The following is a 17,536-nucleotide window of genomic DNA, read 5'->3' as shown; positions in this document are numbered from 1 at the left end:
ACTCTCTGATAATGGACTATTGGACACAGGTTCAAAAATCCATTAAACTGGGTTATATTTATCATCGTCAAAGGTACCTCTTTTTTAAAACTACTGTTACAAATGCTGTATTTAAGAATGTGACTCTGAAGAGAGTGGACCTGACAGATGGCTTGCTCAGTTTCATCATTTTTGGGGGGTAAGAACTAAAGCTTGCAAATTAATTGAGTACTTGCCTAGAGGCTTCAATACGGTACCAAAATGCATCATCAATGGTCAGATCTGGATACTCAACCCGTCCAACGCCAGATCCCACATCCCACAAGAAGTTCACCTTGCCTTTACGCATCTCTATGGCCAAGAAGTCAGTCTAAGACACAAAAAAACAATCTATGGGATAAGGAATCAAATACTTGGATTAGAACAATCCTTATAAATCCCTACCCTTTTAAGCTTCTGAAGATCATTAGTAACCTAATGGGCCTCGAGACCCATGCTCACATAACAAAATTTTGTACAATAACTCCCAAGAGAGATCTAAGTTCAGACCTCCACCTCTTAGCCCCAGGTTCCCATCTTGGCAAGTGATGTGTGTCCACACAATGCTGGGTCACCGACTGTCTCTCTAAGTTGTTAACTGAAATACTATACAAACATTCATTTGGCTGGCAATCCTACAATGGAAAATACGAGCGTTCTATACGTTAATACACACTGCCATCCTAAATCTTCATTTATAGTAGGAAAATAACACATAGCTCAGGATGTTAGGAAAAGAACACTTTTCCCATTCATTGAATTATTATTGATGGCTCTAGAAGCCTGTCTGCTGGAGGGCTCATGGAAAACTGAATCTTTCATCACTACACATTCCTGAAGTTATAGTCTTGACTTGAAGTCATATTAAGCAGGATGTTTGACAGATTTAGATGATTAGCTACTTCGTTCCCAAGGGAAAATACATGAGAAACAAACCAAAAGTCACCCCCGTTGTACTGCAGCTCTTACAGCTTTCATGCAGTTCATATAGGAGTCTCAGATTTGATTCCTAGCTAAAAACAAAATATTTCCCACCTATGTTATTTCTAAAAACCTACATTAATATACAAGGCAATATTTTCCCCTTCTTCTATGAGAAACAGTAACTAACTAGGGAACCAGTAAAACTCCCAGACTCTACGCTGTTTCTCTGAAGCCTCTGAGAAGAAACATTCTCCTCTTTTTTTTGTATGTCAGTTATCCAATTTGATTGAGAAACTCTGACAAGGGAAAACTGAAACCACACTTACAAATTTGGCACTTCCAAGATAAAAAAGAAGGTTGTCAGCTACTGCTGTCTTCACATTGACAATGACAGTGTTGTAGCTTCCTTTCTTTATTTCCGGTCTGTACGTGCGAATGCAGTCACCTCCAGAAGCCACAGAGACTTTGATCTTCAAAGAAAACACAGCAGAGAGAACCCGAGTTACAGCTCATTATTCCAGAGAAAACTTTAGGGGCTTCAGAATAACTGCAAATGGATTTTGCTTTTGTTTCGTTTCTGTGTCACACGTATTACTGAGGAGTAGGCATTGGTGCTTGCCACTCAGTATCTGGGACACTGAAATGAGATTTCCTTGTTTAGTAGGACAGATTGTGATTAAGGGCAGTGGTAGCTTTACCTGGCATTCAGACATGACATCAGGAGGAAATTTATTTTATATTAAGAATTACTAGAGCAGATAATGGGGAAGCTGTGGTAGTTCAGGTGGTGGAGATATTCAAAAGTTGGCTAGATAAAAGAATCATAGAAACACCACCTTGACCTGGATGGCTGCTCTATTTAATAAATAAATAATAAATAATAATAAATAGTAATAATAAATAATAATAATAATAATACCTAGCTCTTATATAGCATTTTTCATCAGTTGATCTCAAAGCACTTTCTACCAATAATTGATTTTATAACTGCATGGTTCTTTAGTAGCCCCCAACTGAGACATTCTTCGCCACTATATATTCCAGGTTTCCTTGTTTTATATTAAGATTAGATTCCTTTTCCTGTCAGATGTTGCTAGTTCCATTTTAAGGGATCCTTGTTAAGTCTTAAATATCATAATCGATTAGTGATGATTATAAGTTCCTTTGACATTGACTGTAATATTAATAACCATGATCAACTCATTAGGTATTAAGGTGAATGGCATACACACTAAAGAAGAAATTCGACAGTAATTACGTGGATCATTTAATGGCTTCTGGATTCTTGGTATCAAAAGCAAGCAAACAACGCTTTCTCCAAGTCAACTTTCTTTTCTGGATACAGAAATGAATTAAAGCCCTGATGCTGAAAATCACTGCAGCACCTGCATAAATTTAAGCATCTGAGTTGTCCCACTGATGTCATTGTTACTACTTATGTCCTTAAAGTTATGTAGGTTACTCGCTGGATCAGGGCCTACTTAGAATTCAGGTTTGGTGAATTGAGGGAACCCAGTACCTCACTGAGGGCAGCAGAGAGGACTGGGTAGGGTCTTTGTGTGTGTCATGTGTGAGATATGTTTTGGGGGGCACTAAAAGTTTTGTTGCATTCATGCATCATTTAGTTTTAATCAACTGATATTTGTATTCCATATTTGTCTCATACGCTTATAATAGGGTCCTACTGCGAATTCCAGACAAGGTTTTAAAATACTAATTTATAAAATTTAACTATTCTGATATCATGCTACATTCACAAAGGTTTAGGAGCCTGGATACTTGCAACCATTTATATGTTTTATGAGAGCTTTTTATGAACCTGAAAAAAAACACTGAAAGGATAAAAGATCAAGAACAGTAAAAGAACATGGTTTACTGGTTAGCAAAGACAATCTAGAGATCCAGACTCATTTCTGGCCCTTCAGACATAGTGCTACGTGAATTTGGGCAAGTCATTTAATTTCCCTCCATGCTGGCTTTCCCATCCATAGAACAAGGATAACAATAGTGTACAGAAATTCTGAGAGGCCAAGTACTTTGAAGTCTTTGCATGAAATGTGTTATGAAGGGGAAAAGTATGATGATGATGATGATGAATCTGCCCTTCGGTCTTACCTATATTTCTATGAGAATTTGAAATGCACCTTATCAGATGGAGCAGACATGTCATGGCTCCATTATTGTGCATACATTCCTTTCAGCCACTTGTGCTCCAGAATGTTGGTTTTGTTTGAATTATACAGGAGCTTAACTGAATGTTCATCTCTTAGGATTTTCTTTACAGTTTTCCTGATTGTTGCAGGTCAAAAGCCAAATAAGTTTATTATTACTAGTTGATCCCTGAGTTTAAAAATTACATTGGAGATACAGACTTGGGACTCAGTAACCAGGTAAGGAAATATGCTCTTATCTCAAGCACAAGGGTCTATTAAATTATTACCTAGAGAAGTAAATATCAAGAAAATGGGAAAGCAAGTGCACTCTACATTTTCAGTTAGCTTGAGATGGTCCAACCAGGGGCCAAAAAGCCGCCAAACCCATATGTTTCATAAGTAATGGAACTCCTACAAAATTAGGTTTTTAATATCTATGCTGAGGCAGAAAACATCTTTTTGGTATTGTTTCAGTATTAATTTGTGCACAACTATTGAATGAGGGACATTTTCTCCTTTGTGACCCCTCCTTGTAACCTTATCCATGTTACCCCCAAATTGTCCTGTCGTACTAACATTCCTATAAGTATTCCCCATTCAACAGGGCTGTGTTGTAAATGGGGAGCAAACCATAGGGAAAAAGCAGACATCAGATACCCTGGGTTCTGTCTATCTAGACATTTATACTGCACTCTTTACCATAGGAATTTTGGACTGGGATGGCTTCTTTTGCTGGATGAAAGGATACAAACTACCCACATAGAGTTACTGAGAAAGACGTGCTTACAGAATTGGCCTGTTTCCGGGCTTGGTTTATCAGTTCTTTTATCTGAGAGATGTTTTTCCCCAAATTATCCTGAAGTTCTTTGACTGGTTTGAGTTTATCCAGTAGCCGATCTGCTTCCTTTTCTAGGGTTTTAACAGTGGCATCTGCGTCAGCAACTTCATATGAAAAAAAAAAGCAGAAATTTAGAAGGGAGAGTCTGATAAAGTGGACACAAACACCAATAGCAAAATCCAAGAGAATTCTGACTGAAAATTCAGCTTCCTGAGACAAGCAAGGGGATAAGAACTTTAGGAATGTTTTTAGACTGATTTTAAAATTGCAGTGTGAGGAAATGACAGCGGTATGGCTCAATAGTTATGTCTGAGAATGGTACTGGTAGAAAAAACTGTGGTACAATACAGCTCCACGTTCAGAGTTTACCTTTCTTCTTTACACCTGCTTTAATGAAACGTTGGATTAAAAGAGCAATTAATTAATTTGCATAATAATTAGATAATTAATTTGTAACTTAGTTATATGGTCACAACTAGAAAATTTTTTATCCTGATCACAAGTTTCTGATTACCCCATGTGCGACAATAATTGTGATTAAAAATATTATACAGAATATTAGCCACTGTATATATTTTCCCATCTCTCAGATGAACTCCATTAGTTTACATAAGGATCTTCTCTCCTCCTTTCCTTGAGTCCTAGGACGACTGAAATTCCCTCCCACATACAGCCATTCAGTAGTCCCACAGCTTTCTCAATCTCTCTCGATCTCTAGAAGATCTGAAGAGTTAAACATCCAACTTCAGAGGTGAAAATAAGCCGGTCCAGTCCGGTATGGCGTACCGGCTCTTGCCGGTACGCCATACCGGACAGGACCGGCTTCCCCAGGCCGGCGATTTAAAGGGCCTGGGGCTCCTGGCAGCAGCTGGAGCCATGGGCCCTTTAAATTGTTGCCCAATCCCTGCTGCCGGAGCCCTGGGGTAGCAGCAGCGGGGCTCTGGTGGTGATTTAAAGGGCCAGGGACTCCCGGCTGCCGCTACTGCAGCGGAGCCCCTGGCCCTTTAAATCTCCACCAGAGCCTCAAGCCCCGGGATAGCAGTGGCAGCTGGGAGTCCCCGGGCCTCCGTTGGTGATTTAAAGGCCCCGGGGCTCCGCTGTGGTAGCGGCAGCTGGAGCCCGGGGCCCTTTAAATCACCCCTGAGCCCCCACTCGCCTCTGCAGCTGACAGCTCTGGGGGTGATTTAAAGGGCCCGGGGCTCCCAGCCAACGCTACCGCCTCCGGAGCCCTGAGCCCTTTAAATCTTGATTTAATGGGCCTGGGGATTTAAAGGCCCCGCCTCTTCAGGTTGAGGCCACACCTCTTCTGGTTGAGGCCCTGCCCCCTGCTCAGGACTCCGGCATACCGGTAAATCCTTTAAGTTACTTTTAGCCCTGTCTGACTTGCGTGGCAGCTGGAGTCCAGGAAGGAGAGTGTGTGTGGCTGATATAGTAGGGTGCAAACCAGTAATACAGTAGGAAGGCAGCCTCGAAAAGTTTGGATAAGGTCCAAACAGATATCCAAATTTTGGATGTTTATTCAAACAGGATAATAAAGATATTTAAGGTTCACCCCTCGCTAGGCACAAGTCACCAGGTTCTTGAGAAAAAACAAGAGCTCCTATGTTAATCTCTTTCTTCTCACTTTCAGATACGGCATATTGCTTATGGTACATCCTGTGAGAATAATTTAAATCTTTAGTTCCATTGTTGCAGCATTTAAAACAGTAAATGTTCTAATGCAGCACTAAAATGTGGCACTATGCAAAACCTTTTGCAGTAGGCAATGAGGCATCAGACACTGAAAAATAGCAATATATATACCACACACCCACACGCATATATATAAGCTTTTGTGGTAGACAATGAGGCATCAAATATATATAAACACACATACACACGTACAGATTTCTGTAGGCAAGGTATAGAGACAAGAGAGAAACAAAAGAAAATATTGCAAGATAATATTTTTAAAAGTCAAGTAACGTACAGGACAGGATTTGTTTGGAGAAACTCATTACCCACTACTCACCCCACAGCCAGAAATACACAACTAGAACTTAGTTATCAAACTTGGGAAGATTTACTGTCATTTAAACTGGATAAATGGGTGCCTAACTGCCAATCTGATCACTCATCCACGTGACTGAATTTAGGCTTCCAACTTTAAGAGACAGATCCTTTTGTCTTTTTGTTGAGACAACATGTTTCTGAACACAACAAATTATATTATATCTGGGATTTATTGAACTATGCAGCATGCTGCAATTTAAATTGTTGAACTTTTCCCATGAAACACAAAGGATCAGTGAAAATTCTAACCTAATCATCACTACATGATAGCAGGAGTCACTTCAATGCTAAAATACAAACAAACAACCTCACTGGAAGTCCATTTTAATTATTGTGCCTCAGAACTGCCTTTATGCTGTATAAAATGAATATATATATGAATATATATAATGAATATAAAAGGTGTCATGAAGTGTATCCCTAACAGAACTCTCTAGCTGATTAACCTAGCACTGGGGTGGGGAGGGAAGCTTTGATGAATCTAGAGATGGAATCTCCAATCAATGATAGCTTCTTCGATTTTTCTCCCACCTCTATCCATTTAAGGAATAGTTTTTGGAGCAAATATATCCACTATGTGTTCATTCTGCAGCTGCTAGACTTTCTTCTTCGGTTACCAGCAGCAATCTTTTAGATTCAAAAGCTTTTCCAACTTTAAGGCCTGTATAATAATATGGAGGCTATACAAAAAGATTCCTATTACAGCAGTGTACTCTAGTAAGATCATGTACTGAATTGTAACAAAAAAGATAGTGATGTGCTATAAATCACATCATGGCAGCAGGGAAAGATCTTTCTTTTGAGGGGAAAAACATACAAACAAAATAAAGATCTTACTGTTCTTGGTGGAATCTTTCACAACTGCATTTGTTTTGGCCACATCATCTGCAAATTTGCTGTAGTTGTTCTTTAAACCAAGGAGGTTCTGGTTGAGGTCTTTAATCCTAGCCAGTACATCATTTGCAGTGGTGTTAGCTTGTCCAGCTTTATCTTTAGCTGCTTGCACCTTCACAGCTGTATCTGTGCGCAAGAAAGGATCAAAATGTCAGAGCAGTCGTGAATACAGATGGCAGAATCAGACCCCCTGTCTTTCTTGACCTGACAGTTGCATCTTTAAAAACAAACAAACAAACAAACAAACAAACAAACAAACAAACAAACAAACAGAATATCCAGCCCTGTTTAAAAGTAGAGAATGAAACATCTTCTTAGCCAGATTAATTTTTCTATGAAACCTTTCCCTGTGCTAGGAATATCTGATTAACCTTGAGAATGAAAGTGATGATCTTCAGAACCCATAGTAGGGGGAGCCCTTTGATGTGTTGGTGAAGACAGTACAGAATATTAATCTACATGATCCACATAACTCAGCTGCTGCTCTATAGTTTATGGTTACTTTGAACTACAGCTGAGTGAAATATTTGTGGTAATAATATTTTTCATCAAAATGTGGCTCCTTACAAATTACCTGAACTGTATGAAATTGAGCATTTTTTTCCTTTTGCAACAAAGTTTTGAGCGAGATGATTTTCACTGATAGGTGTGAAAATGCTGTGGAAGCTATTAGATATTACTGATTAGGAAAGGGGGGAGCTCAGTGGCTAAGGCACTAAACTGAGGCTCAGGAGATCAGAGTTCAATCTCCTGTTCCACCAAAGACTTCCCATTTGACCTTAGACAACTCACTTAGGCTGCACTCTGTGAGGAATTCTGCTTCTTGAGGAAGGATACTGCCCAGAGCACCCTCTGGGTGGGCTGGTTCTGACAAGCCAGCTTTGTTTTGGAAATACAATTGAACCCTTTAACACTATAGTATCATTAATAATATTTTACAAGCATAAGAGTGGGATTTCTTTACCTATTTTTCCCCGAAGTGCCTGAGTGTATTCCTTCTGACCTCCTTGTGTGATGTCTACCTTAGAATAATGTAAATTGAGGCCACTGTGTTGCTTTCCTTTGACATTTATTCATTGCATACCTTGTACTTACTTTTCATCACACTATAAAATACACCCTTTCCTAAGCATGTGGGTCCTTGTCCTAAGGTGAACTGCCCTCCTACTTTGATTCCTGCTGAGCTTTTTTTTTTTTTTTGGTCAAGTCTGCATTATTGGTTCAGGCCATTCTGTTTTGTTGAATCTTTGATGAGCCAGGGATATGACTAGAGCAGTTTGCTTTTCCTTGTTAATTCCCCTGTTTGATAACCAGTTTACTACATTTTCCTATCTTTGACATTTATTTGCTACAGATTTTAGTCTTCGTTTTAATCATATTTACAAAGTACGCCATTTGTGCGCTTGTGTCCTTGTCCCAAGAGCAAAAACTCTCTAACTCTAATCTACATTGCCATTACTTCATATTTCTTCTGCTTTCTTCACATTTAGTATTCCTAAAGGCGACGGCCTTCTGAGGTCCATTCTGCTTGATTGAGACATCTATCTGCACACAGTCACACCAGTAACTGTAGCAGTAACTTCACAAAATTAACTAAAGTGCGCATGACATAGCACAAAATCTCATGAATGAAACATTTCAAGGATCTGGGTGAATAAAATATAAATATCTCCAGTTACATGAAATCTGGAAGATGCAAAAATGTGTGAAATGAATTGGTGAAAAATATTGCACAGAGCTTTGTGTGCAGTCCATACTTCGACAACACCACAAAATGGATAGATAATAACTTTTTTTTGGTGCAAATTTCCAGGGCATTTTTTCAGTTCATAACAACAATGAGCAGTTCTTTAGAGAGAACAGGCATAGCAAACTACATTCTGAAACAGATGATAGAGCTTTTTGGTTTTGTTTGAATGTTTTGTTTGAATGTTTAAACAAGCATTCAGTTTGTAAGTGTCCACTATAATGAAGTTATAATGTATTTCTCTGTCCCTTACTAGCACCACAAAAAGTATCAAATATATGGAGCTCTTGCACATTAATGAGTATGAAAGACTCTTTGCTATTAGTTATATAGTACCATAAGTTGCATAGCACTTTATGATAATAGAAGAAAGCCTGTCCCTGTCCTGAGGAACTTATAGTCTAAATAAGACACAGCACAGCAAGTAATGACAGAAGACAATGGTCTGAGGAGATGTGGGGAATAGAGGACAGATACAATAAATAAGGATCACACAGTTTTGTTTCTGAAGTTGTTAGGTTTAATTCAGATTTTGATCAATGTTGTGTTTTACTCTTCCTATTATTTAATATTACTGGGAGAAGAATGTCAAGCATGACAGCAGGAGCAGGTAACATAGCAGCAGAACTCAGTGGTGGACAGCTAATGAAGGAGGTGAATTTTAAGGAAGGAAAGTGAGGACAGCTGGCACACTGGACCAGAAAGGCAGTTACAGGGACAAGGTCAACATGCAAGAAGGCATGGAGGCCCCAGTGTGAGAAAAAAGAGAGGGCAACAAGGTACAGTGTAGGATGTGAAAAGGGATGTCGAAGGCAAAAAGGAAACAGGTCAGAGCAAGGACAAAGTTGTGAGCCCCTGAGATGCTGAGGATGACACTCTTATGCTATTTTAATAATAATTACTAGAGCAATCATTCATTAAGAGCTTGTCTACATTGGGAAGTGATTGTGAAATAAGTTAAGGTGTGAATTAAAAGTGCAAAAGCAATTCCACACTAGCTCTCTGTGGACATTCTTATTGTGCACTAAAAGTGCCTTTGTACAGTTTAGCTTAATCCATGAACTCTTCAAGTGGAATAAGTGTCTATATGGGGACCTAGTGCAGAATACTTATTCCACAATAGCTATTCTGAGCTATTTCCCCATGTAGACAAGCCCTAAGGTAAAAGAGCAATAGTTCATTAGCATGTGTATATATTCTATTTCTGCATGTATCAATGTTTATATATAAAAAAGTGCAGGGCCATTAGTATGGGACACACAATCATTTATTTATTTCACAAATGACAGTGCTGGAAAAATGATATACTATTTACAGAATCTACCATGATTCACTGTTGACTGAGTAGTATTCTGAAGTATAGATGGTCCAAAAAGACTCAGTCATTTGGGTCTCTCTAGATACAGACTATCTGGAGTCCTTTGGGCAATTTGAGATTGTTATTTATCCCAGGTCTCTTTGAACTGTTTGCTGATGCCGTTATCGTCGTTCTTACCATTCTGGGAAGCACTGTTCTGAAAACAGGTACTATCAGGGATGACTCTCAGCTTCTGAAAAAGACTGATTGGCTAACAGTACGCCATCACTCCTTTCCAGAAGTACTATCTTCCAGAAGTGGGCCATTTGAGAATGACAAAAACACAGCAGCCCATACAAGCCCAAAATGCAAATGAACACCAGGCATTTGTGTTCAGTTCAGTTTCCCTCTCATACACAGCATACATTCATTGTGAATGAGATAGCAGCCAATGGATGGAGTGTATGTAGACAAAGAATAACACCTATACACATTTTTAAAAAGATGCAAGATGACACAATGAAGCACAGCTGAGCACAGTGCTTCAGCACTTTTTGTACTTACCTTTAGGAATGGCTGCCAGCTTTCCAAAGGTGTCATTCAAAGCTCTCAGGAGATCAGAATTCTTTTCATCAGCATTTTTCAACCTGTTCTGCATACTATTCAAGATAACCCCATTTTCTGCAGAGAGTACACATACAAAAAAGCTTTAACTCATTGTTTTCACTGTGCTGTGTTTATGTAACACAGACAGACCCTGGTCATCAGCAGGCAGGATCAAACCCTAGACCTCTGAAGTTTAGTGTATGAGTCTCTACTGCATGAGCTAAAAACCATCCGGCTCTTAGCCAAGCCTGTAGCAGACTCATCAATCTGTACATGGTCTAGGTCGGGGCGGCCAACCTGAGCCTGAGAAGGAGACAGAAATTTAGCAGTGTACATTGCCAAAGAGCCACACTAATATTTCAGCAGCCCCCCATCAGCTCCCACCACTCCAACCTGCAGCTCGTCCTGCCCACTGGCAGCCCCACCAATCGGTGCCTCCCGCTCCCTCTCCATGCCTCCCACCCGCCGCGATCAGCTGTTACATAGCGTGTAGGAGGCTCTGGTGGGGACGGGGGGAGAGCAAGGGCACGGCAGGCACAGGGGAGGTGGCAGGGCCTGGGGCAGAGCAGGGGGTTGAGCAGTGAGCAGCCCCCAGCACATTGGAAAGTTAGCATCTATAGCTCCAGCCCTGGAGTCAGTGCCTAGGCAAGGAGCCGCATATTAACTTATGAAGAGCTGCACATGGCTCCAGAGCCACAGGTTGGCCACCCCTCGTCTAGGTGCCATTAGACGGGGACAGAGTGCCACACCAAGCAGGCATGGGTTACATTTACACATTCATTTGGTATGTACTGTAATAGAACAGACCATGAACAACCCATTTGTCATCAATATACATATATTTAATTAATTTACTAAGTTACTGCAATGAACATATGTAACACTCAGTTCCAGAGTTTACTAATGCTATCTTCTGTATTTAAGGCACCTATTTCTTTTGTATCTAAGTGCTTGATTTCCTTAGACTATTGTATGGTGATACTTGGTGCTTATAGAGAGATTTTATTAAGGCTCTCAAAGGGCTTTTATGTACTCAACACTCCTGTAAGTATAAAATAAGACAGACAGAGGTTAACTGATTTATCCAAGGCCACCCAGTGAGTCAATGGCAAACCGGGCAGAGGACCCAAGAAGCCAAACTACCAGACCTGTGCTTTAAAGATAGGCAACATTAAACTTTTCTATGGTAACCTCACAAGTTCTTCTTCAGGTGTCTGCCCTAGGCCAATGGTTCATCCATTTTGTGTGACAAAACAATACAATCAGGGTAGTGTACTATCACCATAAGCATGCTATTTCCCAATTCTTGCGGGACTTTTTCAAAGTAAGGCAACAACTACTGATACAATGTCCAGAGAAAGGGCATGAAACCATATTAGCGGCATCATGATCAATATTAGGAGGCTACATCAAGAAAAAGTTATCATGAAATATGCAGATTGATTTTTTGGAGGGAAACTTGTTTGTAGCTAAAAGCATATATCAAAATTTGTTTAAAGTGAAAAACTAGTACAAACCAGAGGATCAGCAATGTGATAATCAGTACATGAAGGATGAAACTGACATTATCCTTCACAGATAAGTCGATATTCTTCACAAACTGTTTTGCATAACAGTGATATTTTTGCTGGAACAACATGCTACATAAAAATGATTTTTCAGACTCTTCAGAGAGAGGCTCCAACTGAAGTTATTTAGAAATCTTTATTTCAAAAAGTCCAGCGTACAGTTTGGGGGAAAAATGCTAGTTATGTCTGAAAAAACCTATTTGGGGGGACATTTTTAATCACTTATTCCCATTATTATGGAGCTCTTTGGAGTTGAGGAACAGAAAGGTGGGAATTTCTTGGCTCCAATGCACTCCATGAATCAGAATAACTGATTGAACTGATAGCAGAAGATGGAGAATAAGTTGTAGAAAAGGGGATGGGGTATAAACTCTAACTGTGACCTTCAAAAGTGTACAAGTTCAGTGAAATTAAACACATTAGAAGTTTGAATACTTATCCAAACAGATGTCTGTGGTGTCTGCCAGACCAGATCAAAGTCACCTTTCTGGTCACGTGATTATAGGCTGACTAAGGGTCAAAAGAGCTCCCAGTGTGAGTTAAATTATCGGAGAGACTTGAGACATTTGTGGCACAGACCGAAAAAAATCTCATACTGCCTACCTAAGGTTCAAGATTAAATTAAATAGTTTCAGTGTACTGTCCACTTTACCAAACTATTAGAAGAATTACTGTGTGAGCAATTTGACTCTACATTATCTATGCAAAGAGTGTCTCAGTTGTCTCTGTCTCACACTGGCCTGAAACAATTATTATTAATATTGTTTGTGTTACAATAGCATATACTGGCTTGGAACAGCTTGGGACCCCTCTGTGTGAGCTGCTATACAGAACTATATAGTACGACAAGAGGATTTGAAGAACTTTGTTAACTAATTTTAATTTTCTCAATGACTATTACAGAATTCCAAAGCTCTTTTTTAAAAAAGAAAGCATATTTGTTTTTCTCAGGACTGATGGGTATTAACTTTCCTGGATGTGGCTTGTGAGAAACCAGTCAATAGATTATAAAAGATTAAAATCTGTCAAAGATGGATGTATACAGATAGGAAGACAAATTGTTATTTTTTAAAAATAAAATCTAAGAAAATTGTACATTACCTATAAAACCAAGATATGCATTTTTGTAGATTATGAAAAGGCTTGAAGATTTTTTGTAACCCTCAAAACTAGCCAATCACTTACTATCAGGGAATCAAATGATTTTGTGTGTCAAAAAATTCTTATTTTCCTGCTTTCTTAATTAACTGGCAAAGTGTACAGTCTTCCTATGGTACTCTGAATATCTTTGGATAGACTCTATACTCTGTGCTTGAACCCCATGTGCTCTACTGGCAGCACAATAGCTGTCTCTTTGATTGATTGATCAATTATTGTAGTGAGTTAACAGATATGTATTTAGGGTTTTTGTCCCTTTCCAGGTGATTTATTAGAACAGTATTAACACTGGCCTTATAAAGTGAGATTCTTTTTTAGTAGAATGCACTTTTAAAAAAGTTGTATTTTTAAAAAATGGGTAGAAAAGAGAGCAAAAGAGCACATGCATCCGCACAACCTCTGCAACAAAAGGCAGTGCAACAAAAGGCAGAAAGAGAGAAACAGTCACAGGTAGAAAAGGAAGAGGGCTGAGGGACAGCAGACACTGGAGCATGAACAGTCATCCTGATGGAGGATGAAAAAGAAAGGGATTAGGAGCTGGCCTCGAATTAGGAGAAGATGGGGAGCTAGTCCAAGCAAATCTATGGCTCCCTGAAAAAAACCATTTAACTACCCAGGTAGGATCTGATCCTGCCAAGTGCAAAGCACCTTCAAGTTGGGGGCACTCAGCACATTGCAGGATCAAGCCCTTGTGCACTAGAGGCCCCCACCTCTACCTCTTCTGCTGTTGTGGGAGGGGCAATGTTTGGGGGGCATGTAAGTGGGAGATACATTTTGGACTCCAAGACTGTCTGAAATGTCAACCAGGGAAGAATATGCTTCTCTTATTTAAGGTAGGAGGGTGGGAAATTCTTTGAGCTGGGTGGAACTAAGGCTTCACTCTTGGGAAGTGCCCCACATAGAACAGGAGGTAGCCTCCCTGTTTGGGCAACCTGTGGGAGAAAGCGAGGTGAGTTGAGGCTGCAGTAAGCCCCAGGAAAGATCTTGTTTGAATTACAAAGGTTAGCCCTGGATGCCCAGGTGCCTTGTATTTTTAAGCACCAGGTTCTGAAACTCTCCAATCTCATTGAATAGTCAAGTCAGTGGGGCTACTAGTAAGGTGCTACTGGACAAGAGTAAAGGCATCTGAATCTACCCCAAATGATCAGAGAATGTAGCAGAGCTAATTTCTTGTCTACTAAGATCAGCTTCCAAACAGTTTTAATTAGATCCATTTAATTTTCTAAATTTGCCTATTTCCCCAATGTCTCTGGTCCCTTTTTGGAATATTAGTGTGTATACATTTTAAAATAATTCTGACATAGTTTATTCATTTCAGGTGGTGTTTCTAGTAATTTTGCTGTGTGGTCTTAAATTGTCTCCTTTCCTCCTCTTTAGCCTGCCAGATCCAGAAACTATGCTAATTATTCCCCTCCTATATTTCTGAAACATCATGTTTCGAGACCTCTGTTTCCAGTTTTGTAACCATAGCATCAAACTAATTTTTATGGATTTTAATAAATTCAGTCTCTCCGGAACTCCTAAATTTGAATATTCAAACTCCATCTGTTTAATATTTTTTTCCTTTCAATTTATCAAATGCATTTTTAATTGTTTTCTTAGTATTAGAAGAATAAAGCCATAAATAAATGCCCTAAGGGAGTCCCTTGCTGAAAGGGAGGGAAGGGGAGGAGCTCCTAAAACCACTGTTCATGAGAAGTTCTCTTAACAGTGTTGCTAAGTAATAAAGTTCTTAAAGGCCATATTGGGAAGTAACCTGTTGTAAATCTATAATTCAGACAGTACTTTTTATTAAGTATTGAGCAGGTATGTTGTATATTAATCATGACATGCACTGGCTTCATTTAACATGGAATTTTTTTCTCTTCTTTAAATATTTAATATTGAAAGATGCTGGAGACCAAAATCCTTCAGGTAGCTTGAGAATAGGTACAACATGAGCAGCTGCAATACAAGTTTGCCCACATTGCTCAGTTAACATGCTTTACCTCTGGCCTGGGAGGAGTTAATGGGTTCATTCCTGTAAGATGCTGAGCACCTTCAACTCCCACTGAAATTGAGTTGGCTGAATGCCTTGCAGGATTGATCCCTGTATACCGATTCAGTTCTTAGCCTCTGTGAGGGGGTTGCACAAGAATGCCAATTAGTGCTGGCTGCGATTGTGTTTTGTGCAGTGGACACCTGTTCCTGTGACCTGGATTAAGATGGCCAAATCAATTTTATGTTTCTGTGGCATAGCAATAAGGGATAAAGCATTGTCTACTCAGCAGAAAAAGAAACAAACTTAAAAAAGTCATAAGAGCAAAACCATTTCCCCACATTTTAATCTGGCACCACATATGCCTGAGTATTGTAGGTGATTAAGGAGCTACATATAAATGGAGGATGATTTATCTATTTATATATCTAAGGAATAGTTTAGGTCTCTGCAGATTTTATATATTGGGGGCACTGAGTAATTGCTGATGACACGGCACCATTAAAATACCTTCACTTGGCTGCTAACATATATAGTTTTCTTATAGTAACATGGAATGCATGTTCTCATGGGAAATTGTCTAAGATGCCATCACAAAGAACACATAGTTAAATGTGACACCAAAGAATGGGAAAGGAAGCTTCATTAGAATATTTTTAAAGAGTAGTTTTAAAACCATAGAAACTGCATGCACAGTAGACGTTGTTGGCAGGGTGCTGTCCAAATTAGCCGGTGAAATTATGTGTATATCTTGCTGCTTCTACTACATTTGTTTTGCGCCTTTGCAAATAGAATTCTTGCTCCCCACTGTCTTATCCTATAAAGAGGATTATGAGTCCCAAGTTAATGCTTTAGCTACAGAATATACAAGACAGTAGACAGGAATAAGCAGAAGAAATAGAGATGTAATGAGGGAGATGCAGCCTATGTTGGTCAATCTTTACTTAAAAAATTTTATATTTATTATTGATTGTAATTTTTGTATTGAAGAGTATGTTGGTTACCAAAATTAATACAGGAGCTCTACTATGTGTAACCATTTAGTGATTACAACACACTAGATCAGCTAAAATCCACTTCAGGTGAGGACAAAATCCCTGCATAAGATTTACCTGTACTTGTCAGAAGTGAAATATTTTCACTAAAAATGTTCACCTGTTGTCAGAGGGGTAGAGTCTCCTCAAGCTATCAATTCTTAAACTAAAGAAAATGATATGAGCTGGATTTCAGAAGCCACCTGACTTTACATCTCCAGCTCAAAGGGAGCTTGTACACAATCTTACTTCACTTTTCATTGATCTGTTCGGACAAAACTCCATATTTAATCTCAAATCTGCACAGGAGCAACCATATTTTTAAAAATGTAAATTCAAAATTATAAGCAAGACAAATTGCTCCTGGCAAGCTGAGAATCTGTCAAGGTACAGACAGACAGAGAGAAAAGCTGGCAGGCAGCTGCATTCACTCCCTCACAGCCAAATTCTTGAAACTCTACATGTAGGCAAAGCACTACAAATAGAATCTACTTCTCCCCGCAAGTTTATTCCTTCTCACTCTCAGTCCCACAGAGAGAGAAATGACTAAACCTACATTGTAATAGCTGCTGTCAGAAGTTTTTCTCTGTAAGGACTATTTCAGCAGTTTTTGGAAGTAATATATGGCATTTTTCTGATTAACAGCCATTTTATAACTAGTGTAATTGGCCACAAATCATGAGAATGTCATAATGTAGCAAGAAAACATTCCAATCTCCGTCATACCTTAGGCCTGGCTTCCTGGAGGATAGATTATTTGAGTGGTTTACGGGTTTTCATTACTTTAACTAATGTACTACCTGTAGTGCAGAGAGAGAAATTCTAAACTAATGATCACTTCTGTCTACCAGCTCTTTATAGAGTGCCCATCATCCATCTTTCACTTCTGTATTTCCAGTAGGGATTCTGAAGAAGGCAACTTTGTAAGAATCCTAAGTAGGTTTCATTCTATTAGTTTTAATCTCAGCTCTCACTTCCCATCACAGAAATGCCAACACATACAGGAGGGATTATGTTCATACATAAGATTATTTTGATGTAAAAGCAGGGGGAGGTGGGAAATTTGTTCACTGCTCTTACTCTGCTGTATCCGCATTCAGGGCACAAATATTAATTGATTTCTGCAGGGCCGGTGGAATTTGAGACCATATTTAATTATGTTCAGAATCCATGCAATGAAACTTTGTTTTATGCCTCTACAAAGCAATTTTAATATAAATCATTATTAAAGAATCCTAATGAAAACCCATCAGTTTCAGTGGGGTTGAG

At 39.2% G+C, this 17,536-nt stretch overlaps 1 protein-coding gene across 1 annotated transcript in view; it reads right to left on the bottom strand.

The window, feature by feature from the left end:
- The window catches only part of LAMA2 (laminin subunit alpha 2), a 472,624-nt gene that overhangs the window by 51,763 nt on the left and 403,325 nt on the right, over nt 1-17,536 (bottom strand). The window contains exons 43-47 of the mRNA XM_074948401.1: nt 10,488-10,604; nt 6,823-7,005; nt 3,883-4,037; nt 1,269-1,412; nt 216-349 (exon numbers count right to left, since the gene is read on the bottom strand). Of these exons, the coding sequence (XP_074804502.1) occupies nt 216-349; nt 1,269-1,412; nt 3,883-4,037; nt 6,823-7,005; nt 10,488-10,604 (733 nt within the window). The remainder of the gene's footprint in view (nt 1-215; nt 350-1,268; nt 1,413-3,882; nt 4,038-6,822; nt 7,006-10,487; nt 10,605-17,536) is intronic.

Source organism: Natator depressus, chromosome 3, assembly GCF_965152275.1.
Source record: "Natator depressus isolate rNatDep1 chromosome 3, rNatDep2.hap1, whole genome shotgun sequence".
NCBI lineage: Eukaryota > Metazoa > Chordata > Testudines > Cheloniidae > Natator > Natator depressus.
Note: the sequence above shows the minus strand (reverse complement) of the source record. Positions and strands in the feature narration are given on the sequence as shown.